Source organism: Orcinus orca, chromosome 11 (assembly GCF_937001465.1).
Source record: "Orcinus orca chromosome 11, mOrcOrc1.1, whole genome shotgun sequence".
Lineage (NCBI taxonomy): Eukaryota > Metazoa > Chordata > Mammalia > Artiodactyla > Delphinidae > Orcinus > Orcinus orca.
The window spans coordinates 80,530,119-80,556,694 of record NC_064569.1 but is presented as its reverse complement, the minus strand read 5'-3'; the positions used below and the strand labels follow the sequence as shown (position 1 = coordinate 80,556,694).

At 41.4% G+C, this 26,576-nt stretch overlaps 1 protein-coding gene across 20 annotated transcripts in view; it reads left to right on the top strand.

The window, feature by feature from the left end:
• The window catches only part of ANKS1B (ankyrin repeat and sterile alpha motif domain containing 1B), a 1,164,750-nt gene that overhangs the window by 1,103,201 nt on the left and 34,973 nt on the right, over positions 1-26,576 (top strand). For 18 of the 20 annotated variants that reach the window (XM_033427668.2, XM_033427671.2, XM_033427675.2 and 15 more), the window contains 4 exons: positions 4,090-4,218; positions 6,106-6,177; positions 21,038-21,049; positions 22,387-22,473. The exons of 1 other annotated variant lie outside the window; for it this stretch is intronic. In XM_033427668.2, the coding sequence (XP_033283559.1) occupies positions 4,090-4,218; positions 6,106-6,177; positions 21,038-21,049; positions 22,387-22,473 (300 nt within the window). The remainder of the gene's footprint in view (positions 1-4,089; positions 4,219-6,105; positions 6,178-21,037; positions 21,050-22,386; positions 22,474-26,576) is intronic. One more of the 20 variants, XM_033427674.2, reaches the window with a different exon arrangement.

The following is a 26,576-nucleotide window of genomic DNA, read 5'->3' as shown; positions in this document are numbered from 1 at the left end:
TCCTCTGTTTAACTGATATATATTAAAGGAAATAAATACATACGTATATGCCAAGTAAACAAGCTTTTAATCCATGGCCGAATTCTTGGACTGTTAAGAGCATTCAATACGTGAACCTAAAGAAAAGATTTTTCTCTAAGTATTTTAAGCTTTAAAGAAATATCCTGAAGACACTTAGTAAGAGGGCCTTGGATCATTTTAATTTCTCTTCTGCAACTTCTTAAGCCTTTTAAAAAGCACTGCCAGTCACTAATAATTTACAGTGTGACAGGCTTTTACCCCAGGCTTTTTCGATTTTATTTTGTTATTCTAACTAAATAGTATTGCTTCATTGTAACCCATGTTTAGATCTACTTTTCAGTAAAGATAAGACTTGATTATAAACCATTATTTCAGGCAAAAGACTTTTTAAGTCTGTTTGATTTTTATTTAATATTTAACAAGCATTTTTAACTGGGAAAGTATTAATGTTTTAAACTTACCTGAAGAAATACAGGAATTATCTAGATACGAGTGTACTATTTAACAAGAGCTAATACTGGGCTTCAAAACCGAAATAATTTTATATGCGAGGCAAAACCCCTTCTTGGCCTTTTGGTCTCTACAGCTGCTCCATATTAGCACTGCTCTACCTCTTTCCTCCATAGCTCATTCCTGCTGTAATTCAGCCTCCAAAAGCATGGAGACCTAAGGCACCCTTGTTCTCCAAGCACTTTTGTTTTTACTGTCCGTCAACCAGGTGAAGCTGAATGCCACCCCAAGGATCAAGGCCACATCTGCCCTTTACAGTAGAGTAATGAGGAGTCCATCCATTCCCAGTGAATTAATTCCAAAGAGAAAAACCAACACGTACAAGCAGAGTCTTCTAAATATTCTTAGATCTAAGGTTAAAAAAATCAGTTGATGAATTTCCAGGAAGAAAGGAAAATTATTTCCTTATAAATTCAATTTTAAGAACACTTTTCCCTCTGTTTGAAAACGAATTTCTGGAAATAGCACTAAGTATGACAAAATTCAGTTTCTATTTCCAGAAAGGTAGATTCAGTCCCTGTAGGGAATTTTTAAAATATTTGGACTGGAGCAAAGTTTTCTGGGCCTCAAAGAAAATGAAGTAAGGATTCTGTTTCTCTTCCCTATAATTATCTCCCCCCATTGCACGTAAGGAAAGTGTGTCAGATCACTCTGGATCCAAAGCAGTGGTTTGTGATTTCTGGACAAAGTGGAGTCATAGGAGAGCAGATGATGGCGCTGCCTAAACAGATTAAATGGAAGCACCACTGATTTCTTCAAGTGGTTATCAAATAAGAGATGGAAATGATCTCCAGACTGAGGTGCTGTATGCTGGGGCTTGTAATTCCCAAAATGGCTGCTGTGACTTCTGTGGATGATGTAAATATTTGCATCGGCATTCTGCTTTCAGTATATGTGGAACTCACATTGAAATTCAATTATAAAAGTGCCTGAGTTAATTCAGCAGTTAGAGAATGAGTTTGCATATGATTTGCATGCTTAATGTACGAACACCTCAAATGTCCCCATAACCCCAGCTTCACCCACCCATCCCCACCCCTACCCCACAACCCTTGCCCCACAACCCATGGTACCCCCAGCTCCTGCCATGTCTGTTCAGGCTTTTCTGAAAACTGCCCATTGAGCTTGGCCAAGGTGAACCTCAGCTAAATGATGACAGGGCTAACGTGAAGATTGGATGCTTGCTTTGGGTTGTCACATCAGCGGACACTGGATCGAAGGATCTTTTGAGGTCAACCAGCTCCTTTTGTATCATTCCACAAACTTGTGTGCCAACTTCTGTTGTTCCGTTAACAGTGTTACCTGTGACTTAAATGTACGACACCTGTTTGCTATGTTGTTGTTGCTTTATCGAGGGAGGGGGGAGAACAGGGGAAAAGGTTAATGGGGGGAGATTAGAGGATGATTTGCTAGATGTGAGGAGAGCTTTTAGTTAAGAACTCACAGCTGCATGTTTCCAGAGTTTTACCTTATTTAAAGGTTATTACACTCAGCTTCAAAATAATAATGGAAATTCGCATATTCTGCATTTTTAATTTTATACTAGTTTTTTTAAGACCAAATCACAACCAGTTGAAATAAAGACTGGAGAGATAATAAAGATCCAAACATTTGAGAGAGAAGGAAAAGAAAAGATCAAAATAGGAAGTCAGAGGAAAACTTACTCCTAATTAATTAATTGCAATCAGTTATTGCTTTCACGAAATAACAGTTTGTATAAACATGAAGAAAAAACTCAAGAATGAGTCAGGGATGGGTCATAAAACATAGGATTTCTGTTTAAAAATGCCAAAGTAAGTATTCCAGGTAAAGCCTTAACAATATCAACAGACGGGAGATGGGAGAACGGAGCCCTGTGAGAGTAAATCAGCAACTAGAACAGAACTAACACACAGAGTAGCTCAGGGCAGAGCGTAAGAGACGAGCAGAGGGGTTCTGACTGGTCACACACTCTGGTGAGAAGCCAAGGAGATACTACGAGGCTCACTTTGCTCTTCCCGTGGTTGGGAGTCACCCATCTTAAGGAGAAAAGCTACAGGCTCTCTGCTTCATGAAAAGGCTTGTGCATTCCTCTGCCTCTATGACAAGGCCTTTGCATTCCTAAGGGGCTCTAGAATTCTTTTGTTTTTTAAAGCCAGTTAGAAATTTCCAGACGGCAAAGCCTACGCCTAACCCTTTCCAGTAATGACAGCCACCTCATATTCCTCCTAATGTAAGTCCAAACTGCACAGGGAAAAAGTGGAACGGTAGTCGTCTTCCCCAAAACACACATCCTATTTAAACTACTCCTGGAGACTTGGGGCTCTTAACCTTTTGAACTTTCTAGAGCATTTCAAAGAATTTAATGAAGGTTATGGACTTTTTTCCCCCAAAACATACACCTACATCCAAAATTTGGCATTCTTATCCCAGACTTCTAGAAAGTCCTCCTTAAGAAATCCTAGTGCCAACCCGTTTGCCAGTACTTCTGTGGAACTTTGTCTCTAGCCAAGGTTTTATTTGGTTTTGGAGCTCATGAGACCTCTTTATACTCTTCCAGCTCCTGAGAAAGGTAATTTCTCATAATTCTGTAAGACCAACCAAATCCAAGTTAGAGGGAGAGTGGCTTTGGAAATCTGCCTGTTGTCTAGATTGAGTTATGTCCAACAAAGAACCAAATCTTGAACAATCAGAATCTTTACGAGGGAAAGGAGAAATCTCCCAACACAGGCCTTTGACTTTATAGATGCTCATACTAAACCATTACAGTAATAAAACATATCAAGGTTAACCTCATGGAAAATGATAATTAAAATGATAGAATGTCCTTCTGTCTTAGGTCTGTCTTTGTGGACATTTATGTACTATATGATATACCAGCATATGGGAATGTGCTTGTATTTGTGATTAGGATCCTCAAGTACATGCATGTGCATGTATGACCAAACCTGGTATTTAAATATTTATTTTTCATTCATGCTTTAGGTTTTCTGAGGGAGCTGGCTGAGTATATCCAAGACAACCACAGTAGTATTGTATTGATACAAATGAATTCAGAGGAGGGAAACTAGGTATCATCCATTAGTATATTTTTCTTCTAAAATTCTGTTTAGTGTCACACCTACTGTATCTTTTCTCCAGAGATATAAAATTATTCAGAGTACATGGTACATGTCCTAACTGGGAACTGAAACCGATGGAACTGTGTATTCTGAATGCAAAAGCAGTTCAACTAAAAATTTCAGTCAAGTTTAAAAACAGAAAAGTCTTTCAAAGATTGTATGTTCTTTTCTGTTGGAACAGAAAATTAGTAAATCATTTATGAATATATTCATGTTTTATTTTAAAATTACTTACCTTAGGGTGTCATTCGAAAAATAGAATAGGTCAACTTCTTTCATACCTCAAAAATTAACTCAGCTTTGGGAAATATGATGCTAAGACATATAAAACCATAACAAACATATAATATACATTTGCACATTTACAGCACACAGGTATAAGATGAACTCAGGCCAGCTATAGGGAATGAACTTGGCCTACTGCTCATGTTACCTCTAGAATAAATGTGATTTTCAGACAGGAGACTGGGGAGAACCTTCCATTACCTTGCGACCTCCAAACGAAGCCACAGCCTCAACTCCAGTGCAGTACTGGCAACACCACCCGGAAAAGCTCATCTTCCAGTCGTGTGATTACAAAGCTTTTGTAAGTTACCCAGAATTCAGTACTTGGGTACCAGCAGGGATAGAGGGTACATTTCTAACCTGTTTACTTTTATATTGAAGGTATCCCCAAATGTCCATCACTGAAATTCCTAAAATGTTTTCCCCTTCTCTTTTTTCTTAAAGTAGCCTTCTCACCACAGAGAAAGTCCAAATAAATAGAGCTTTATAACCCTTTTAATCTTGTAAGCTCAAGGTCTGTTTTATCTCCTTATATAGTTGTATATTTTAAATTAAATGTGATAAACTGCTATCTTAAAATGGAAATGAGTATAAATACAGCACATATAGACATTTCCACTTACAAATCTCAAAACATTGGGTCTACTGCTCTATCTAAATACCAGATTCTTTTCGTTGTCATCATTTGGATTATATTACAGTACTGGGCTTTTTTTTTTTTTTTTTGAAATAGGAGAGAGAATCAGGCTTAGCTGAGAATTGTGAATGATATGAACAGGTAGATGTTCAAAAGATACCATTGGTTTGGGGGCAGGTGGTTGTCATGACTACAGCAGGGAAAGTGGCTGAACCCAGGACAGAGCATTGCAACTGTCTCTCTTTAAAATAAATGTTTCAATTAGGACAAAGTTTCCTGATACCTTAAAAGATAAGGATTTCACCACGATCATTTTCCTTAATTTGATGAAGATGTGGATGTTCTGATTATCTCACAGTAGTTTAGGCTTTTTTTTCATTTTGTGCTCTCTGCACCCCTTTAACTGCTTATATCTTGAAGCATTGGACTCATTTCAATAGTGATCTTCCCAGAACTGGGGGATTGAAATGCCTCCCTCCTCCAAGGCTCAAATGCCAAATCCCTGAGCCTTTCTTGGAAGGCTTTGACCAAACCCTCTGCTATTGTGCCCTTGCACAACCTCTTCAAGTCAGAGACCTCCCGGGTCGGTAGGACTGATTCCCAACCCAGTTTTTGCAGAGTGCCAGGGTCTCCTCAGTCATGTCAGGAAAATAATTATTTTAATGCACTCTTTTAAAAAAGACATATAGAGCTCTTTCTGTTTTTTGAAGGGAATTAGAGAAAAATGATAAATGGGAAGAGCCCCGTTGAAGCTTCAAAAGGTTGAAGGGGAGTCAACTGATAGAAAGACAAAATAGACATTTTGCTAAAAGCTATTTGCGCCCCCAGCCAGAATTTGAAGCATGCGTGACGATTTGTACCAAGGCAGTATTGGAGCCGATCACCTAACGGCAAAGTGGTTGGTCATTCCTGGGAGGAGACATTCAGCCCCATTCAGCCCCTCCAGTGTCAGTTTGCACCAAAGACTCAGCTCTCTGGGCTGTGGAACAACTGTGAATGACATTCCCCCTCCCCGCACGCTCCCAGCCTGTTCTCAAGTGGATCAACCACAGGGCACACAGCTGTGAATGAAAAAGGTCCAAAACTGCATCTCTGCCTCAGAACAGCCTAACGTTAATTACCTATGCAGCCAACTAAGTCCAAATGGGGTGCATGTTGCTTAGCTTCTCAGCTGTCTCATACAGCCCTGTAATTACATAGATAGTGATGTGATTTATTTTTGCAGACATAGCTGCCTCAAAAAACAAGGGAAAACATTTTTAGATGCCCCCGTTTTGCAGTTAAATATGATCTGAAAGATGGCGTCTTTAGAAACTGCTACAGTTTTATTATAAAGAGCAATTTACAGCTTTCAGAACTGTGCTTAATTCTGCTGCATTCTCTCTATACGTGCATTTATTTGTTAGAATTAGTTACCGTTAGTTTTTAAAAGTTATGCAGCAGCCTACAGCCAGGAAACCTGGCCAGTAGTACTTCTACAGTCTGCTTTTAAATTGCTACTCATATTTATATTCTGTTTTTCCTAAATCGTTAAATTTTTTTGTATTTCAGTATTTAGGTTCTATGCTGATAAAAGAGCTCAGGGGGACAGAATCAACCCAAGATGCTTGTGCAAAAATGCGGGTAAGTTTGCCAAACCATTTTATTTCTAGTCACTGAAATACTAAATACTGGCTGTGGATACAGATTGCCACTTTTCAGATTACTATTTTCTTCATCTGTTGGTCTGCTGAATCACATTGGTGTTATATAAAAAGGTGTTTGGGTTTTTTTCATGTTTTTATATTTGAGCTTATGTCACTGTAGTTTGAGCTGATGTCTATTTAATTCAGTTACTCTTATTTTTAAAGAGTTAAAGTAATTTTATATACATTGATCATTCTCCAGATTAGGAGAAAAATGACCTTTAGTTTACTACAAGAAAATGTTTTAAGCACCCACTTGACAGTCTGAGAATATTTATTGAAAAGACTGCCAACGAACTAAAAATTAACAAATGGAGAATATTGAGAGCACATTATAAAAAGCTCATTTTCCTTATGAGCCTTCTTAATTATTCATTTTTTAATGTAAGGAAAACATTCAACTCTGAGCTGAATCATATAAGGACACAATGTTGACAGAAACGGCAATTCCAAATGTCTGTGATTGGTGGCTGCTGGGTTCTGAGGAGTCTGTATTAGCCAAACTGATTCTCACTCACACTGCAGATCCATGTGACCTTTTTCTTTCATGTGTCCCTATTCTTCTTCCTCCATAGCACATGTGTAGAGGATATGGTGATATCTGACTGATGATACAAATTAAGAATATCGGACTTAGTCCATATAGCAACTAATCAGGGTCAAATTTAAGATCATTAGCAAGTGAACCCTAACTTTTGTCATTTATTTTATATGAGCACCTTTTGATGGGAAATACTTAAAAGCATATAATTTAACAGTTACAAAGGTAAACATGTAATGTCCATTGCTCATGAAAAGCTCAGTACATGTGAATCTTCATGAATTTGACACCTCAGTAATGTAAGCGTCATTTTAATATTTTGATCATTTCAGTAGCAGAAAAACTGAAACAGTTATCCTTCTATTTGATGTAGTTATACTTAAATTGTCAGGACCAGTGAATCTTTATCCCAGGTACTATTTAGATGAAAAACACTGTGACACGTGCAGCAACTCAAGTTCTAGTTCTGTTGCTGCTTACTTGCCTTAGGAGTCAGTTTTTAGTCATAATAATAATAACTGGTAGCATTTACTGAGTAGTTACAGTGTGCCAGTCTTCTGTGCTGAGTACTTTTGAGTGTTCAGCTCATCCAGTCTTTACTACAAAGCTATAAAGATTAGTACAATTGTTGATCCCATTTTGCAGATGGAGAAACTGAGGTTTAGAGAGCTTAAGTAACTTTCTCAAGGTCCAGCAGTGAATAACTTGCCAATCTGAGACTGGGTCTGTCTGACTCCAGATCCCAAGCTTTTAACTACTACATTCATCTGCTTCTTCTGGGCCTCATTTTCTTAGAAAGTAAGGACATTGGACTGGATGCCCATTAGGGTTCTTCCTGGTTTTATAATTCTGGGAATCTTGTATACTAAATATCTATCTGATCTAAATTATGTCACCAGTGAACAATAAGAAATGGGAAAGGTTTTCAATCATCAAGCCTCATCATAATTTTAGAGCTATTTATGAAGATGTCTAAGAAATTAACTTGGCATCTCTGATTTAATACATCTGAGTCCAGCCACTTCGATGTGGTAATGAGCACAAATAGCGCATAGAGCACATAGCACCATTTAAAATACACCAAATCTGTGATTTGAATTTCGGTCAATTTCTTAAAATTAAGTGGATCTGAAATTTCATTTGGATAGCAATAGCAAAACCATTTTAATAGTCTCGGTGGAGAATAATTTAGTTAAATACTTGTCTGTTGCTTAAAATGAAAAGGCCATCTATTTAGAAGCCAGTCTTCTGTTCTTTGGGGTGTTTATCCAGTTTGCTGCCCTTGGTGTTATTTTGGGTAGTTTGCATGAAGATAAGAACTTTATCGCTTCTTAGGATATCATAAACCCTTATTTCCCATCTTGATTAAACAAACATCAGTCTTTGATACAGTAGCTGAAGTTGCACTCACTGGGTTCACCAGAGCCTTTCACAACCAGAAGCGCAGATTTGATCTGTTACGTGGAACTATTGAATTGTGAATTAGAGCTCTCACCAACTAAAAATGGTGTGGATCTCAACTTGCAGTTGATGTTCAGTTTAAACATCCAGTTGCTGTTTTCTCTCTTTTCAACATGGTTGCATTTCAGCCAAAAGTCCCAGTGTAATCCAGTCTCCCCAGGGGAAATACTTGAGGGCACAGATGATCTTAAAATTGATATACTGTAATGTCACTGTGCCAAAGTATGGTGCACTAAAACTTTACCTGGTTTCCTCTTTCAGTTCAATTGAAAAAAAAAAAAGTTTTCAATTCAACTGTATGAATTTTAGCTGAAATTAAAATTTCTTTCCCAGTAAGAAGTAAATCAGTGTAGTTCCTTATTCTGAGAACTATTTCCTTAAATGTGTTTTTGTTAACAAAGATGACTACAATTCGGCTCCTGCTGTCACTGAGTACGATTCAGTGGAGGAGGCCAACGTGTTAACAGTAATTCTAGGAGTAGCAGAAGTATCACCATAGAGGTGTCTTCATGTTGCCATCAGGCGTGGTCTCCTAAAATCAGTTTATTGGGATTAATAACAGTTAACAGTTGAGAACTGTGGGCCGGGCCCTGCACAAGTGAAATGTACATTAATTCATTTAATCATGAGGTAAGTATTGCTATTGTCCCCACTTTCCATATGGGGAGACAAAGGCCAAGGAAGGTTAAGTAACTTGCCCAAGGTCACCCAGCCAGTGAGTAGTGGAACCAGGATTTGAACCCAGGCAGTCTAACTCCACCACCCATACTCAAATCCCCAGGCTGTACCACCTCTCACATGTGCCAGTGGAACGTTTATTGTCCTGAATTTTAAAATAGCTGAAAAGGTGGATCATTTATGTTGATAAAGAAAGAACTTTAGAAACCCTCAAAGAGTGTGTAAGATTAGTACCAACTAAATTAAACCATTTAGCTAACAAACATATGTAGTAATTTGGGCTACATTCCAATGTACTAACATAAATAAAAATTTCAGGAGTTTTTTTTGCATCCTTAGCAACTATAAATGTTTTTTTTCCATAACACTTACTTTAACACATTCAGTTTGCCCCAGCAGAAACCAAACACAGTTTTCCCTTCTCTGATAGTCATGATTGGTTATTTTCTGAGTTTATCTAAACCTGTTTATTCATCTCTAAGGTCCCATCCATTCTGAAATAAAGATAATTCTACACTACTCTCCTGGTGTTCTATTATACACCTATTATTTCAATTAAAAATACACCATAACTAACAGACATGTGTGAGATGATAGTAATTCATATCATTCTGCAATATGGAATCACTTCTCTCTTTGTTTGTTCAGGTTAACCAGTCTCTTTCCTCTTCAAACTGTCTTAAGATTTTTTAATTAATAGACTTAACTTTTAGAGAAGTTTCGGGTTCACAAGAAAATGGGGCATAAAGCACAGAAAGGTCCTTCCATCACCACCACCCTCACAGTTTCCCCTGTTACTAACATCTTGCATTAGTGCGGTATGTTTGTCACAGTTATGAACCAATATTGATATATTATTATTAACTAAAGTCCATGGTTTACATTAGCATTCGTTCTTTATGTCATACAGTGTTTTGGGTTCTGACAAGTGCATGATGTCATGTGTCCACCATTACGCTACCGTACAGAATAGTTTCACAGCCTAAAAATCCCTTGTGCTCCACCTACTCACCCCTTCTCCCTGCGGCTACCGTAACGCCTGACAACCCTGACCTTCTTGTTACATGCACAGTTTTGTCTTTTCCAGAGTGTCATGTAGTTGGAATCATACAGTAGGTAGCCTTTTCAGCCTGGCTTCTTTCACTTAGCAGAATGCATTTAAGGTTCCTCTGTGTCTCTGGTGGCTTGATAGCTCACTTCTTTTAATCACTGAGTAATATTCCCTTGTATGCATGTACCACAGTTTGTTTATCCATTCACCTATTGAAGGCCATCCTGGTTGTTTCCAAGTTTTGGCATTTATGAATAGAGCTGCTGTAAACACTTTTATGCAGGTTTTCATTGTAAGATTCCCCCCATCCCCGGAAGAATTATCTTCTGAATTGTGTTTAGCGAAAAAGAATCAATAGAAACTTGCAAGAAACCCTGATCATTTTGTAAGTAAAATTGTAGTTTTTGCCTTATCTTTTAGAGTTTTGTTTTTTTTAAATTAAAGCCTACGAGACTATCCATGTCCTGATACTGAGGCATCCTTTTAGGAAGGATAATTTCTATGAATTACTTTGCACCTTAGTGGTACAACTGGGCTGCTTATTTCCTTTCCCATGATAGCTTTACAGACATGTCTATTTAAAATTAAAAATTTAAAACATATTAGTAATATGTCAGGAGTTGTGACAGATATCCGTTTAATCTGAACACATTCATTTCGTGCTGCCTTTATGTTCCTGGTTGGGTTTTCCAGCTAGATTTGGGCTCAGAGCCAGAGTCTTCCTTTCTAAAAGGGTTCCTGAGAGGAATCCTAGCTCTGCGGTCCTGAACATGATCCTCCCCTAACATATTCCCCACAGAACATGGAACCTTCCCTCTGTCACACCTCACATAACACTGTGTGACGTCTGGTCACACCTGCCCTGTGCCCCTTAGAAGGCAGGAACCGTGTGTGCTGTGTCCCCAGGGTCTGCTGATAATAGCTACCTTACGAAGTAGCTGTGATGGTTCCATGAAGTAATGCCTGTGAAGGGTCTAGCTCAGTAAAATCTTAAAACACGTGACCTCTTCCTCCAAACGTTGGAAAAACAAGTAAATTGATGGATAGATTTGCTTTGGATTATTTCATTTGTTTTTCCCCACCTCTGATGGGGTCCTTACCCTGATTTTCTATGTATACAGTATATATGAGAGTATTCAGAAACTTAGGGACCCTGCACTCTTCTTTCCAATTTTTAAAGGTCATTGCCAAAAGCAAGAAAAAAATGAAGGAACACTGTAGATACGATGTTATATGTAATTTTGCATTTCATATTTAGGGGAGTTAATTTGTTCCTAATTCTATTGGGAGTTGCTTCTTTTAACTAATGTGTCCACAGGACTGAACTTTACAAAGCAATAAATAGATTGCTTGGGCCTTTCAGTTCTCTTTGGCATGATTAGCTCCCACTTCAAGATTCTAAGAGGTACAGTGTTTGGTGAAGTGAGGGATTTGTTCTGGCAACAGGAGGTCCTACTATTCCATTTTGCCTCCCTAGACTTACTCATACCCCATCCCCTAACCCTGAGTTTTGCCCCAGGGAATATTTATCACTAATATATAGCACTCTCTCACTTCCCTCATTAAATGTACCATAAGGAAACATCTGCTACTGTAAGAGGTAGGCCATTCTATTCAATTTAATACTCTGAAATCTGACTTTCCCCTAATCCCATAGTCGACGGTTAGAAATGTTCACAGGTGTCACAGGTGTTTGCGTTCAAGGACATTTCCCTAAAAAAAAAAACAAAAAGAAATATCTGTTCTCAACTATAATAAGGTAGAAATCGGCCTTTCTGATGTAAGAAAGGAAATATTTTAAAATTATGTTTAAGTCAGGAATAAGCAAATCTTCCAGTGTACTTCGGTTTTGGAACCTCTATTTCCCAAAGGGCTTAGACAGTTTCACCATGGTTCAGACTTCTTGTTGAGTCTGTTCCCTTTAACTTTATATGCTTTTTAAACTTTTAATCTGGAAACAATTCTAAAGTTGAATTTTAATATAGATTTCCAAATAATCATCTGTGCCTTGATTGAAGTGTGAAGACCATCTTTTTTCTGTGTTTGCAAGGAAAGAAATTAATGGCAGAGAATGGATTGGAAAGATTGAAAAAAGGTAGAGTTTAGAATCAGGTGGAAATGTTAAATTAAGAGGCTCTTTCCTTAGGGGAGGCTCAAAGTGAAGTCATGTTTAGTCCTTCTGTCCTCATACAAATCCCTTCTCTGAGGAACTGTCATTTTCAGAAATAATTTCAGGGACTACTTCTTAGGAACCAGGCTGGGAAAAAAACCTAAAAACAACTGTTTTTTAAAAGTTTCTGTTGCCCAAGTTTCAGGAAGGAATCAAGTTTTATCTTTCACTCTCTCAAAAGTACTGCACGAGGCAGGTAAACACAGGTCTAAGCCCTTGAATGTGGTGTGTGTGTCTGTGTGTGTGTATTAAGATAGCAATACACACAACGAAACAGCTGCCCTTCTAACCCCTGTCACTGTGCTTTGCTCGTGTGTACTTTTTGCTTCGTGAGTATTGTATTTTCCTAGGAGTCTACCCAGTGGAACACCAAACGGTCCCAATCACCGTATCCCATATCATCTTCATACCCCAGTTCTCTTTACTTTTTATTTTTGTTTTTATTACTCTCGTTACTGGCTTTTCTCCCATGTAACACCCTCACTGCTCCACATCACTGAAAGATGTCATGCGCCTCTTCTGTCTTTAATTTCCACTTGTCTGAAGCCCTCTTTCTAAACATAGTGAGTCAGTTGTTTTTGGTTCAGATACATTGTTCTGCTGAACATTCCCTGTTGCAGCCACCGTTTCACTGCAGTCCGAGTATGTTCCGCAGAGATTATTCAGTTACGCTGACAGATTTTGATTTTACTTCTGCCCTCCTTTGCCAGTGGGGTGCTGTGCTTTGAAAAGCTAAGCGAAAGCATTAATCCTCAGAATAACAGTAATAGCCCAAATCTATTGATGTTCACTACATGCTAGGCACGGAATTATGTCATCTCACAACAGCTCCACAAAGGAGATGCTATACTAACTTACCCATTTTACAGATGAAGTAACTAAGACAAAGGGAGGTTAAAATACCTAGCCACATAGTTTGAAAAGGGTGGAGCTAAGACAGAAATCCAAACATACCCTCCTGTGCTCTTACTGTAGTGAGTAGAGGAGGCCCTGGAGGAAGGAGCTTATCATTGGGTCCCTTCATAAATTCAGGATGACACCACACACACACACACACACACACACACACACACACACGCTCTGAAGCTGTGCTTAAATGTGATAGACTGAAAAAGTCCGTGTGTTTTTGCACATGTTTACAGTTGACTTTGCTAACTTAAAAAATCTTAAATTTTTTAAACTTTACAGTTGCTTCTTACAAAAGCGATACACGTTCACTATTATTCAACTTTCAAATAGGGATATAGAAAAGAGAAAGAAAAACAACTGTAGTTTTACCACCCAGAAGTGGTAAACACCCCTCTGTTAACACCTCGTTTGTACATAATCCTCCAGACTGATCAGTTATGCGTTTACAGGCATCACTTTTCGACAAAAAATGGAAATATTCTGAGCCTGTTTATAATCTATTTTTAAATACAATATATTTTGAAACATTTTTATTCCAATAACTGTTCATCCCCAATATTATTTGCGCTGGTTGAACAATATTCCAATCCATAACTGAACCAAACTTATTTAACCAGTTCCCCTTTTTGGTCATTAGGTCATTTTCAATTTTTTCCAATTATAACCAATACTTTGGGTAACATCCCTATACCTCAGTCTTTTGCAGCTGGTCTGATTATGTCTTTAGAATAAGCCACTAAATGTAGAATGACTGGGTCAAAGAGTATACACATCCTGAAACTCTGGGTAAGTATTGCCAAACTGCCTTGCAAAAACATTGTTCCAATTTATACTCCCAGAAGCAATCCAAGAAGACGCATTGATGTTTGCTTGTCACACCTCTCAGGGGCATAACTTAATATCTTGGATGTGTTCCTAGTTGAGGATGAACTGGGGAACTTTTACGAGAAAACATACATCTCCAGCATGACCTCTGGGCTTATCAGCTCTATCTGGTCAACATCTATTCTAGACATAACTCTAGAATCTGTCTTCAGGACCCAAACTCTTTATTTTATGTGCAGAATGTTTTATACTTTCACAGTCCCCGAGGAACCAAGGGTGAATTAAATACTAGTTAATTGCTCTGAAGACCAAGAGCTGCAGCTAACTGCTAACTAAGGATTTTTGGAAATCACTTGTCAAGTGGAGCATAGTGTGTTTTGATAAATTAATGTCTCTCTGAATTAATGTTAAGATGCAGTACACTGAGTCTATATGTATAGCAGCAGAGAACAGTTCTGACAGTGACTTTCAATCAAATTCATCAACTGCATCTTTAGAGCAGAAGTTCTCAAAGTGTGGTCCCCAGACTGGCAGCATCAGCAGCATCTGGGAACTTGCTAGAAATGCAAAATCTTAGGCCCTACCACAGACTTACTGTCTCGGTCTGTTTGGGCTGCTGGAACAAAAATACCGTATACTGGGAGAAATTTATTTCTCATAGTTCTGGAGGCTGGGAAGTCCAAGATCAAGGCACTGGCAGACTTGGTATCTGGCGAGGGCACTTTTCCTGGGTCATAGATGGCCGTCTTTTCACCATGCCCTCCTGGCAGAGGGGGCAAGTGAGCTCTTTCAGGCCTCTTTTATAAACACATAATCCCACTCATGAAGGCTCCACTCTCATGACCTAAGCACCCCGCAAAGGCCCCACTTCCTAATACCATCGCATTGGGCGTTAGGGTTCAACAAATGAACTTCGGGGGGATGCAAACATTCGGCCTGTAGCGCTTACTGAATCAGAAACTCTAGGGGTGGCACCCAACAGTCTGTTATTTACCAAGCACTCCATGTTATTTGAATGCTCTCGAAAGTTTGAGAACCACCGCCTTGGTCCACTGGGCATTCCAGTAAGGCTGCTGTGTAGATAGGCTATCCTGGTAGAACAGTCTGCCACAGTGCCTGGATACCAGCCAGGGCCAGAGGAATAGAGATAGAGGGCATTGCTTTGTGCTGTGCAGACCTGGCCAGGGTATGTGAGTTACTCCACAGTACAATAGCCGAGTCTTATGCCGGAGGAGGAGTTTGAATGGCTGCTGCTTGCCCACTGTCTCTTCTTGTCACGTGGCCTTACTTAGGCTCTGTATTCGCCCAGCCTTTGGGTCAGAGTCCTTGTGACCAGAAAAGCCCTTGAGAGGTCATTTACCCTCATTTTCCAGCTAAATGAGACTTACCCCTAAGTCATTAGGGATAGATGAGGGAAACTCTTACTAAAGACCAGATGGAGAAACTTCCCAGCTGTCCCTAATAATCATTCTGTCCTCTCAAGAAGTCTTTCCTTCTCATCTCACTGCTTGCAGTTTGAGCCAATTTTCTGTTGCCAAAACGAAGTCCTAACCCTTCCCTCCTCGAAGCTGAACTCCACAAGATCTGTGACGCGTTTGCCACGCCATAGGAGTCTCTTGCTGCATCTCTGGTCACATCCGTGGTTCTCCTCCAAGGTCTTCAAAGGCCTCCATGCCTGGCTCTGAGTACCTCGGCCCTCTGAAAAGTCTCCTGAGTTCTCCGTGTGTCGAGAGGCTGGGGCAGTGGTCCTTCTTTATAAAACTGGCTTCTTCCTCGTTGCTGTACATGAATTCGTTTGCTCATTCCTTTAACAATCATGGATTTCAGCAGCTTTTAGATCAAACCCTATGAAATTGCTGATATTGAGCCATTTTTGACCCTTAAAAAAATGACAACTTCATAGGGTTCACCTGAGACCATGTGCTAGTCATTATAAGAGAGACAAATCGAGAAAGGTGTGGGCCATCCTCAGGTGCCTGAGGGGAGCAGACAGCCCCACCCCAGAGCAGCGAGACGCCAAGGGACGGCAGAGGCTCACAGAGCAGGCGGGGGAGCAAAAGGAAAGCCGTCCCGTCGGCTGGGAGGCCAGAAAGTGACTTTGAAACTGAGCTCCAAAGGGTAAGAGTTCATGTTAAATGGCTGATTTGCTGTCTGTTTTTTCTCTCTTAATAATCCGCGCAGCGTAGCTGGTTTTGCTGCATACAAAATCACCACAATATTGCTTGTTTGGTGTATTTTTTTAATCATTTGAAAGTCACTTGAGGCTACCAAACATAATTGTTTGATCCTATTTTAATTTACTTGCTGAAACTGAATATAATAATTAAGTGTTGAAACTAAGGAAAATATTATATGGCAAAATTAATAATTATGGGGCTTCCCTGGTGGCGCAGTGGTTGAGAGTCCGGCTGCCGATGTAGGGGACGCAGGTTCGTGCCCCGGTCCGGGAGGATCCCACATGCCGTGGAGCGGCTGGGCCCGTGAGCCATGTCCACTGAGCCTGCACGTCCGGAGCCTGTGCTCCACAACAGGAGAGGCCACAACAGTGAGAGGCCTGCGTACCGCAAAAAAAAAAAAAAAAATTAATAGCTATAACTCAGCACTGAATATCTAACTAGAAAGCGTTCTCAGGGTAGCCATGTGTAGGTTAAAATATGCTCTAAGTTGGATGGCAGTAGACCATTGGGAAATCTGTGCCAGTCTGTGCTTAAAATACGCCAGCAGTTATCGGGGTATTGTAAGAATGAAGAGTCAGTGACCTCCTCCCCACGGACTGCCTCACTCTTTTTCCTCTCTGTGCTGATTACTGGGCACAGTTGATTCCTGTTAAGAGCATAAATGTCACTCTGGACTCAAATCCAACATTACAGCTCACAGCTGAAGTGTTTCCAGTCCCAGTTATAAACCTCTTTGCTCTCATTCACACTTGTGAAAGTCCTGCTCTGAGATGCAAAGGTCCCTGCAATCTCACAAGGATATTCTCATACTGTTGATTCTGCATTAGAAAATGAGAAACTATTGATATTTTCAGGGTGTGCTGTAAGGCTAGAACAAAAGCTCAATGGCAAATTCTTACTTGATACAAATATTCCAAGCAGTTCATAATTTGTCATTTAAAAGGAAGAGAAAAAAGATGGTGAATTTTTGGATTCACCAAGGTTGATTCCTTCCTTGGTGAATCCAAAAATCCCTCTTGAAAAAAAAAATGCTTTGAAAGTGTTCAGTTACTTTTCCTATTAAGTACAATATTTCAGAACAATATTCAGTCCACCTCCAGATAGAAAATTATCCCTGTTCTGTATGATGCTTAAAAACAATATAAATCCAAGTACTAAATAAAGGACTGGCTTCAAATTGAAGATTCAAAAGTTGCATTTTATTTTAGGTTTCAGAAATGTAACATCTCTATATAACTAAATACTGTTTCCCTTAGAATAATAAAAGGATGGTCATCTTAATTCAGGAAATTGTGAAGAAAATGCAATGGAATATCTATTCTTTCAGCTTTCAGTGGGAGAACAAGATGCTGCAAAGGTTAAGTTAATTTGGGGCATTACCCCTGAGTATGTAGCTGATTAGGTATGCAGAGGTCCTCATTACAAATTAGTCTCTCCTGTGAAGCTGGCACTGAAGGGAGGGGCTTTGAGGACTCGGGAAACCTCAGAAATTCCACAGAGTGGGGCATAGTAAAAAGCAACTAGAAACAAAAGGGAACCACAAAAGAAAGTTTGCCCTGAGCATTTTACTGAGGAAATGGCCCTGAAGAAGAGAATTCTGTTTATACAAACAAACAAAGCTTCAATGTTTAACATACACATATGGGAGTATTCACCATCCAGAAACACAGCAAAGCATGAAGATAGGTCATAGAAACCAAGCTGCCTGAGAGCAGATGCTTTGTAACCTGAGCAGTGGTGTCCAGACTAGGTGCCTTTGTCCCTGGGCAGGAGAAGAAGGTGATTACAACACTGAAGAGAAGCTGGGGAGGGTGGGACTTCAGCTGCCTGGGACCTCACATTTTGATATCTGAAAAGCCTTCCTAAAATGAAGCACTTATTGGATTTCTTGCCTCCCTGGTTAGCCAGTGAAGACTCAGTATATTTACCTTCTTTCTGTGCGCTTTCATCTTTCATTAAAATTATGTGTGAATAGACCTCTGTAAAGCTCTGTAAAGTACACCGTCAGAAAATCCTCTAGATTCTAGAGTCCAGAAAGAGGTTGGATCCGTATCTCTCATAGAAATATAATCGCCTTAACAGAGGTGCATTACCCTGAAGACCTCCCACAGCCCCTTTGAACTCTGTGGCTGGCCAGATCCATCATCTTTTTATCTTGACTCAGTGGAAGAAGAAGTACAGTTTGGCCTGCAGGTTGGAACCTGTGGCCACCCGCAATACAGCCTGCATCGATGGGACCCCAGTGTGGCCTCCAGTTAGGAAAGCAGGGCTTCTTGCCACCCACGGAAGAGAAAGAAATGACCATCCTTTATCTTTTCTTCTTTGTTTAGCTTGGCTGGACATACGATGTGAAATCTTAGTATCAGGACAGAAATCCCCGCTGATGCCCTCATTTCAGCCTAAGAGCCTGTGTCCTGACCTGCCTGTCTTTCTAGCTCTCTGGTCCCCCTCTTGGCATTCATTGCACCGTGTTCTTTTCTGTGTCTGCTGTCACCATTGTCCTGAAGCTGCTCTTGATAAAATCAGCAACAAATTTTTCTACTTGCCCAAGCCAGGGGTTTCACCCAGGAAACGCAGTAGAAGTAGCAGCCACTCCTATGTGTGCCAGCCGCTGTGCCAGGCACAGATTTTTAGGCCTTTTTAGTCCTCCTGGCATCAGGCACTGCTCCCACCTTCTAAGGAATCTTCTTCTGGACTTGTGATACTGCTGTCAGGTTTCAGATTCCTTCATTGACTCTTCTTACCCATTTCTTAAGTATTAACCATCCCCTGAGGGGTGATTCTTAGACCTCCTCTAGTTCACTCTTTGAGCCACTTTATCTGCTCCCATATCCTCAGCCACCCCCTCAATGTGGTTGGATTTCCAGATCTGAAAATGCTTATTTCCAGTTTTCTAGTGGACATCCCCACAGTATTATCACATTCAAGAGGGTTTCATGCGAAAGCACATCCCCCTCCAAGGTTCCTATCTCGGCTGACGGCCTCTTTGTCCGCGGCGTCCTCCCGCTCGCCCATCTTCTGTGCGGATCAGTCAGCAGGTCCTCTTGATTCTTCTTTATCAGAATGGTGCCCCCCCCCTCCATTCTCCAGAGCATCTACTTCAACTCAGTGCTTAGGTTCTCTAAATTGAATTTACACCGCAGCTTCCTGCCTCCCTGCATTCAGCCTCTAGCTATTCCAGTCCATCCAACCACCAGAACTATCTTTTTGCAACAGAGATCTGATCCCTACTTAAAAGCTTCCAGTGGATCCCAGCTTGGTGGAGTAAGTCACAGTCTTCCAAACCTATTGTACCAGCCTCATCTCCCACCAGTTACCCAAACCCACTATATTATTTCTCATTTCCAGATGTTTATGTGTGTGTTGATTCTGCGGCTAAAACAGCCTCTGTGTCCTCTTCTGCCACATGGAAAATTCCTATCCAACCTTTAAGAGCCAGGTCGGTCACCCCTAGCGGGCAGCCGGTGTTAGTTGAATGAATGGATGAGGACTTGCCTACTTCCTCGTGCAGAGTGAGGCTCTCCCTGCTCAGCAGTCTGGAAGCATTCTGTTCACATCTCTGTCCCATTTGTCAACATTTGCGTTATAGCTGCTCTCTGTATCAGACCAAGCCAGGAACGGTGACGTGTGCTTCATGTGCCCCTTCCTCTCCCTCTCCCATGGCAGACGTTGTTCCCAACCCTCTTTACGACAGAGCCCAGACACAGGCTCAGAATCCTTCTCAACACGGCACTAGACAACCACTCTCAGCAGACCGGAGTCTGCACACAGTCTGAGATCTGTGTGACATCCCCCAAAGAAGACTCTGCATTTTTCCAGCACATGGGCCGCCTACCTAGTATAACCACTCAATTGCTCAATGAATGAGAAATGGGTTTTTCTCTTTTCTTTAGGGGGTTTTTCTTGATACTACATGAAGTGTGTTGGTATTTTAACCTTGGGTTAGGTGTATATTATTTCATGTTACAGATAGATCTGTCCACGAGAATGTATTCACAGCAAGAGATGAGCGAGGTGATTTGTTAAAACCCATTGTTACTCTTTGCAAAGAATTCTTCACACACACACACAGACACACACACACACACACATTCAGTCCACCAAACCACTGCCTGTTCCTTCCCCGTCTCTACAGATTCAGCCCACGGCCTTGCCTTACAATCAGCACACTGCATGTTATTTCCTCTAGCCTTGCCTTCACTTAATCTTGCACATTGTTAAGAGTTGGTTGGATAAAGCATTAAAAAAGATAAAAGTATCCTTACATTCCAATTTCATAATATCTCTTTTCGGCAATCACAAAAGAAAACTGTTGAGTCTGGGTAATTTTAAAACTAGTTAAAAAGCACTTCGAGGGAGCTGCTTTTTTCTATACTGTATGAAACAGTTAATATTAAATAGTAATACTCTCAGTAATCCATGTTCTTTGTCCTTGACGCGGATATAGTAGCTATCAAAAAGATGTGTCAAAAACAACCAGGAAAATGTGAAGCACCTTTTCCATGGCTCAAGTGACAGATGAAATATAATTATCATTATTGAGCTCAATGAGTTTCATTCACACTATCCAACCTTCTTTCATTCTGGTCACATTTTCAGAGTTTAAAAATGGAAAATGGGTAATAATAAATGAAGAAATCAAGAAAGTTCATATTTTTCTCGGTTTCCTTAATATACATAAGACAGCTGGTTGTGGAACACTCAAAGCAGAAGGCTCTTGCATGTCAGTCATCAGACGACTGTGCAATGCAATAAACAGAATGATGAGAAAACAGTAAAAGCAGAGGAGAGACAGGGTCTGGAAAAGCCTGCAGTAATCTCTAAAATTACAGTTTCCCTGCATCAACATATATCTGTAGAGCCTATTCTCTTTGCCGTTTAATGAGTCTGTGCTGTCTGTGAATTACTGAAATGGTTTCCTCTCACCTTTTTATGTATTTTCTCTCCTATTATGTTCTCACCTGTCTTGTCTGGAAAATCCATCAGGCTAACTGTCAGGTAGGTTCTTCTTGATGTTTAATGTGATTATTAGGAGTATCCACAGCAGGAAATGAAGTAAACAGACTGTGAGTGACCTGTGATGAATGATGAAACTAACCAGAAAAGGCAGTTGCTAAATTACAGAGAAACTTTTTGCAGATGCATAAAACTGTAGAAGCTGCAAACTGTAAGCACATTCAGCCATTGTGAACATCTATCGTAAGAACTTAGCCTAAGGCATTACAGCAGCTCTGAATGATAAAGTAGGTTGCCTGCACTGTCCGGTTTTGCTGTGGCTGAAAATACAGCCTGCCCCCGAGGGCTCAGTTGTCATGGAGTGGTATTATATCCTATGTGGCCATGAGCAGTTCTGCTGTAAACTATCAGCTTTTATAGATTTGGCCAGGCCCAAGAAAAATTCACAACGATGTTTTTTGTTTTTTGTTTTATTGTGGTACGCGGGCCTCTCAACGTTGTGGCCTCTCCCGCTGCGGAGCACAGGCTCCGGACGCGCAGGCTTAGCGGCCATGGCTCACGGGCCCAGCCGCTCCGCGGCATGTGGGATCTTCCCGGACCGGGGCACGAACCCGTGTCCCCTGCATCGGCAGGTGGACTCTCAACCACTGCGCCACCAGGGCAGCCCCACGATGTTTTTTTTTTTAAATCTTTTTGATGTGCACCATTTTTAAAGTCTTTATTGAATTTGCTACAATGTTGCTTCTGTTTTTATGTTTTGGTTTTTGGGCCACGAGGCACGTGGGATCTTAGCTCCCCGACCAGGGGTCAAACCCACACCCCGTGCATTGGAAGGCAAAGTCTTAACCACTGGACCACCAGGGAAGTCCCCACAATGATGTGTTTTAGATCCCTGTTTTAAGTACGTATTCAGGCATGCCTTGTGCCTTGAAGAAAGAGAGAGACTAGGAAGAAATGGGGAGAGGTGGCATGTATTTTGTTAATGCTAAACTCATCCTTAGAGTTCAATCTGACGTGGCTTAACTCTAGTCAAAAGAATAGTTGTTTGAAATTGCATAGGGGACAGAGCTGTTCATTTCTCCCCTTGGGGTCAGGGAAAGGGCGTATTCCGTCACCCACATGGAGCAGCGGAACAAGCTCTTTTTAGATCCTCAAGTGCAAAGCAGATACTTTATAAACCCAAACCATAGCTAAGCCCAGGAGGAGAGACATACATTTAAATTAGAGTGTGTTTGGTGTGTGTTTGGTGTGTGTTTGATGTGTGTGTGTGTGTATTGTTTTTAGCTTGAGCTCATTTTTATCTTTCAAGAGAAAGAATTATGTGCTGCAGTTGCCATGGAACACAGACTGCTCTAATAGCTTTCTAATTTTAATTTCAGAAGTCTACAGAGCAAATGAAGAAGGTCCCTACTATTATTCTTTCAGTCTCTTATAAAGGAGTCAAATTTATTGATGCAACAAATAAGGTGGGTACCGCACCTCTCTTTGGTTTAGACACCAGATACAGTCCTGAGTAAATGATCTAAAATCCGTTGCTTCCCATTATACCCAACCTCCCCCATTTTAATCACTCCTCACCCCTGACTTTCATGATCCCTAAAACAACTGTACACACACTCACACACACACACACACACACACACACACACACACACACACGCGTGCACAGGGGGGCACATCGCATTTGGGGGCTTGATCTAGGATTCCTACACATACTTTGCTTTCACTTTTCCCTGGTACCTTCCTTAGTAGACTGTGGCCACTCAGTATCTGGCACGTCCCTTTGGATCCAGAGAATATTAAAACAGAAAAAAAATCATGTCTAGTGTGAAAATGTACCAGTGTCATCATTCCTCCACCAGAGGAAGTGTATGTTACCAGGTGAAGGGCTAGAACATTTGTCTTTTCATTGCTCCAGAGATAGGCCTGTCCTTTCTTTTGATGTATGTAATGAATACCTGACACAGGGAACCCATGCTCTGGCGTTTACATCATATAATTGCATTTCGTTCTCAACTATTGAGATGGAAGCGAGGGTTCCAACCGTATTGTTTTCTTAAGAGACACAATCAGAAAAGAAGCTGAGGCCGTGCTGTGACTCTGCGGTGACTTTGTGCTCACAGTGGGAACAGCTTGTGGGCCCTGAGGTCAAGTGTAGACATCTGGGTTGCATTTTACTTAGAAAGTGTCCTTTCTTGGCAAAGGTGACAGAGTGCAGGTGCTAGACTAGAAAACTCGGGTATGACCACTCTCACCCTCCGTAAATTCAAACCTGACCTGCTCCTCCTCCAGAACCCCCAAATGTCCTGCATTTTCGTCTTACGTCCTTCCAACCAAAAAAGTGTAGAAATAGGGGAAACGAGGTGATGCCCGTTGGTTAACACCATTTGTTTTCTGGACTGCCTACCTAGTTCTCCCAGCTGGACCCACTCCACTCTGGAGAAAGGAAACAAAAGTCATGAAACAGGTGAATTTAAACAATGGAAATTTAGGACCACGGCAGCTGGATTTAGATCCCGGGAAACGTCCCGTGGGCAGTGACCCTTGACCATCTGTAATAAACCTGAGCTTCTGAATCGACCAGTTCAAAGCCTTCCCAGTTTGTTTTCTGTAATGAAGAAGATGGCCATGTCAGCAGTCCAATAAGGCCAAGCTCCCCAAGTCTACTTAGAGCCACCTCCCAGGTTTAGAAGCAGTTCTGAAACTCAAGCCGAAAGCTGGTAACTCAGTCTGGTCGTGCTAGTTGATGACACCCAAAGCACACTCAGAGTCAGATGCCTTACGTGGAATGATGCTCCAACCCGGCAATGTGTCATTGACAGTTACTGCTGTCATATTACAGTTATGGAAACTCTGATCAGAAAAATCCCAGTTGATTTGCTTTTTTATTTCTTGGAAGCAACTTTAGGTGCTGGTGCACAAACTTCCTTTAGCCCTAGATTATAGTCAGTTGGCTTTAAAAGTTTCTAAACTTTATGGAACTCTGACTGAAGATAGCATTGCTTTCACTGTTATCTAAATTTCAAGAAAGGCTTTGGCATTTGGATTTTTTTTTTAACCTAACCTGGAGCAACTGTCTCTACCCCATTTGCACTTGAAAAACATGAATGGCAGTATGTTATTAGCTTATGAGTCTGACACTCTCTTAGATTAACAGCCTTAGCAGGCTTGGATTCTGACAGTTTCTGAGCAAGTGGTATTTGGCCTGAGAAGTTTCCAGAGTCTTAAGGCTGTCATCCTATGAAGCTGGTGGTATGACTGGGTGCGTCTGTATTAACTGCATCCTCTCTAACCCACTCTGCACCATCAGAGGAAGGAGAGAGCGCTATCGGCCCTGTGGCATTTTGCTTACAGACACATCAAGGGCCCTAGATCTTGATCTCCCAGACTTTGAGGGAATGCTTCTGCTTCAGTCGCCAGTACTTAGTTGAGTTATTCATAGATCTCTGCTCACTAATGACTACTCTGGAAATCTAAGCAATGAAAGATACGCAAAAGATAATTGTGTGAATAAAGACACTAAATAAAGAAGGCCCGCATTTCTTTCAAGCCCTTGCAGTGTGGTCCTCAGCCTGTTTTCAGAATCCAGAGCAAAGGCAAAGTGCATATGTTGGTAGCAGGTGGAACCAGCCTCTCTGTGACTATATGACAACGTGTGCCTGGCTGTTTTAGGAATTTGGGGACATCGACTTCAACACTGGGGCTGCACAGGGTCCCCATCCCAGTGTCCTGTGACGTAGTGACCTACCCCAGTCTAATGGTGGATAGGGAGAGGGTGGGTGACTCGGGGCCGTGGTCTAGGAGTTAGTGTGTGAGAAGCCTAAAGCAGAGAGCTTGTATTAGAAGGTGGAGGAAAGAAACGGTGTAGAGCTGCGTTGGTGGAGTTTGGGGAAGGCTGAGAAACACCACCAGCCAGGGCTGAAGGCCTGGTTTCAGGGGGCACAGAGGAGCCAGTGTTGAAGAGCCTTCCTCAGGTTGTGGTATGAAAGGAACTGTGCTCATCCAGCAGTGTCTGCAGTGGCATCGTGCGTGCCACTTGGTCCTGTACAAAGACCAGCCTCTAAATTAAGACCCACAGCAGGAAAGGAGCAGATTGATAAACTCCAGGTCCTGCTTTCGGTTTGTACCAGAGATTCCTCCCCTGGGAAGCATCTGGGGGGAACCACTTTGATTTGAAGTGAAGGACTTGTGACGCATAGACATCTGTGAAGACCTCACAGTTTGTGGTGCTTGTGAGCACTAAGCCTGTAGTAAGACACAACCAGAAGTCACAGCTTATTGTTCATGTTTGATGCTTTCTTTTTTTTCAGATGCTCATCATTTTTTTAAATTTATATTTATTTATTTATTGGCTGCGTTGGGTCTTCGTTGCTGCACACGGGCTTTCTCTAGCTGTGGCGAGTGGGGGCTACTCTTTGTCGCGGTGCACGGACTTCTCATTGCAGTGGCTTCTTTTGTTGCAGAGCACGGGTTCTAGGCACACAGGCTTCAGTAGTTGTGGCACACGGGCTCAGTAGTTGTGGCTCGCAAGCTCTAGAGCGCAGGCTCAGTAGTTGTGGCGCACGGGCTTAGTTGCTCCGCATTATGTGGGATCTTCCCGGACCAGGGCTCAAACCCATGTCCCTTGCATTGGCAGGCGGATTCTTAACCACCGCGCCACCAGGGAAGTCCCCTGTACTTTATTGTTAACCGGTCCTCTCCTAACCGCCGCATCTCTGTAACCCTACCCTGGTCAGATAGAGGGGGTGTTCATCCTGCACTGGACGTAATCGAAGGCCTCAGACCTTCACTAAGTGACTGCCCTGCAGTCACACAGCTAGCTGGTCATGGAGAAGGACTAAAACTTAACTTTCCCACTCCCTAACCTAACGCTTTTTCACTTTCACTTCATGCGACCTTCCACCAGTCCGTTTGACATGCAGTGGATGCTTAATTAGGTGTTAATGACTTTTCCCCTCCTTTTAGCCCCCATTAGACTGTGTGAAAGATGTACCCTCCAGCAAAGCACTTCTTTCCTTTTACTCTAATATAAAGTACCAGCTTTGGCTGAGTTCATGGGGAAGGGTTAGGTGCCTAGCTGTAAACTTGTAAACCTGTTACCTAGCAACCTGGGAAATGAATTGAATCACTAAACCTGGTAAGAAGGAAGAACCGGAAAATGATCTTGAATTAAAAATGGAACTTGGATTAGATCTATACTAAAATGTTACAGGTAAATCACACCAGCTTTCTGTAGATCCGTAGCCCAGAGGTACGTCAGCATGGCATTCTGCCAAGAGGGCTGCAACTGCTTAGCTCCAGACCCATCTTCAGATCAGCAGGGTCTTCCAAGAAGCGACACCGTCCGCACATCCAGTGCCTGGCTGAGGGTGGGTTGCATTTTGCCTTCCTGCTGTGACCCCCTCCTCAGTCTTCTCATCCAGCTAGATTAGGAACAATGCAGTGCCTGGGTTGGTTTGTTAGTTTGTTTTTAATTTATTTATTTTATTTATTTTTGGCTGCGTTGGGTCTTCATTGTTGTGCGTGGGCTTTGTCTAGTTGCGGCGAACGGGGGCTACTCTTCATTGCG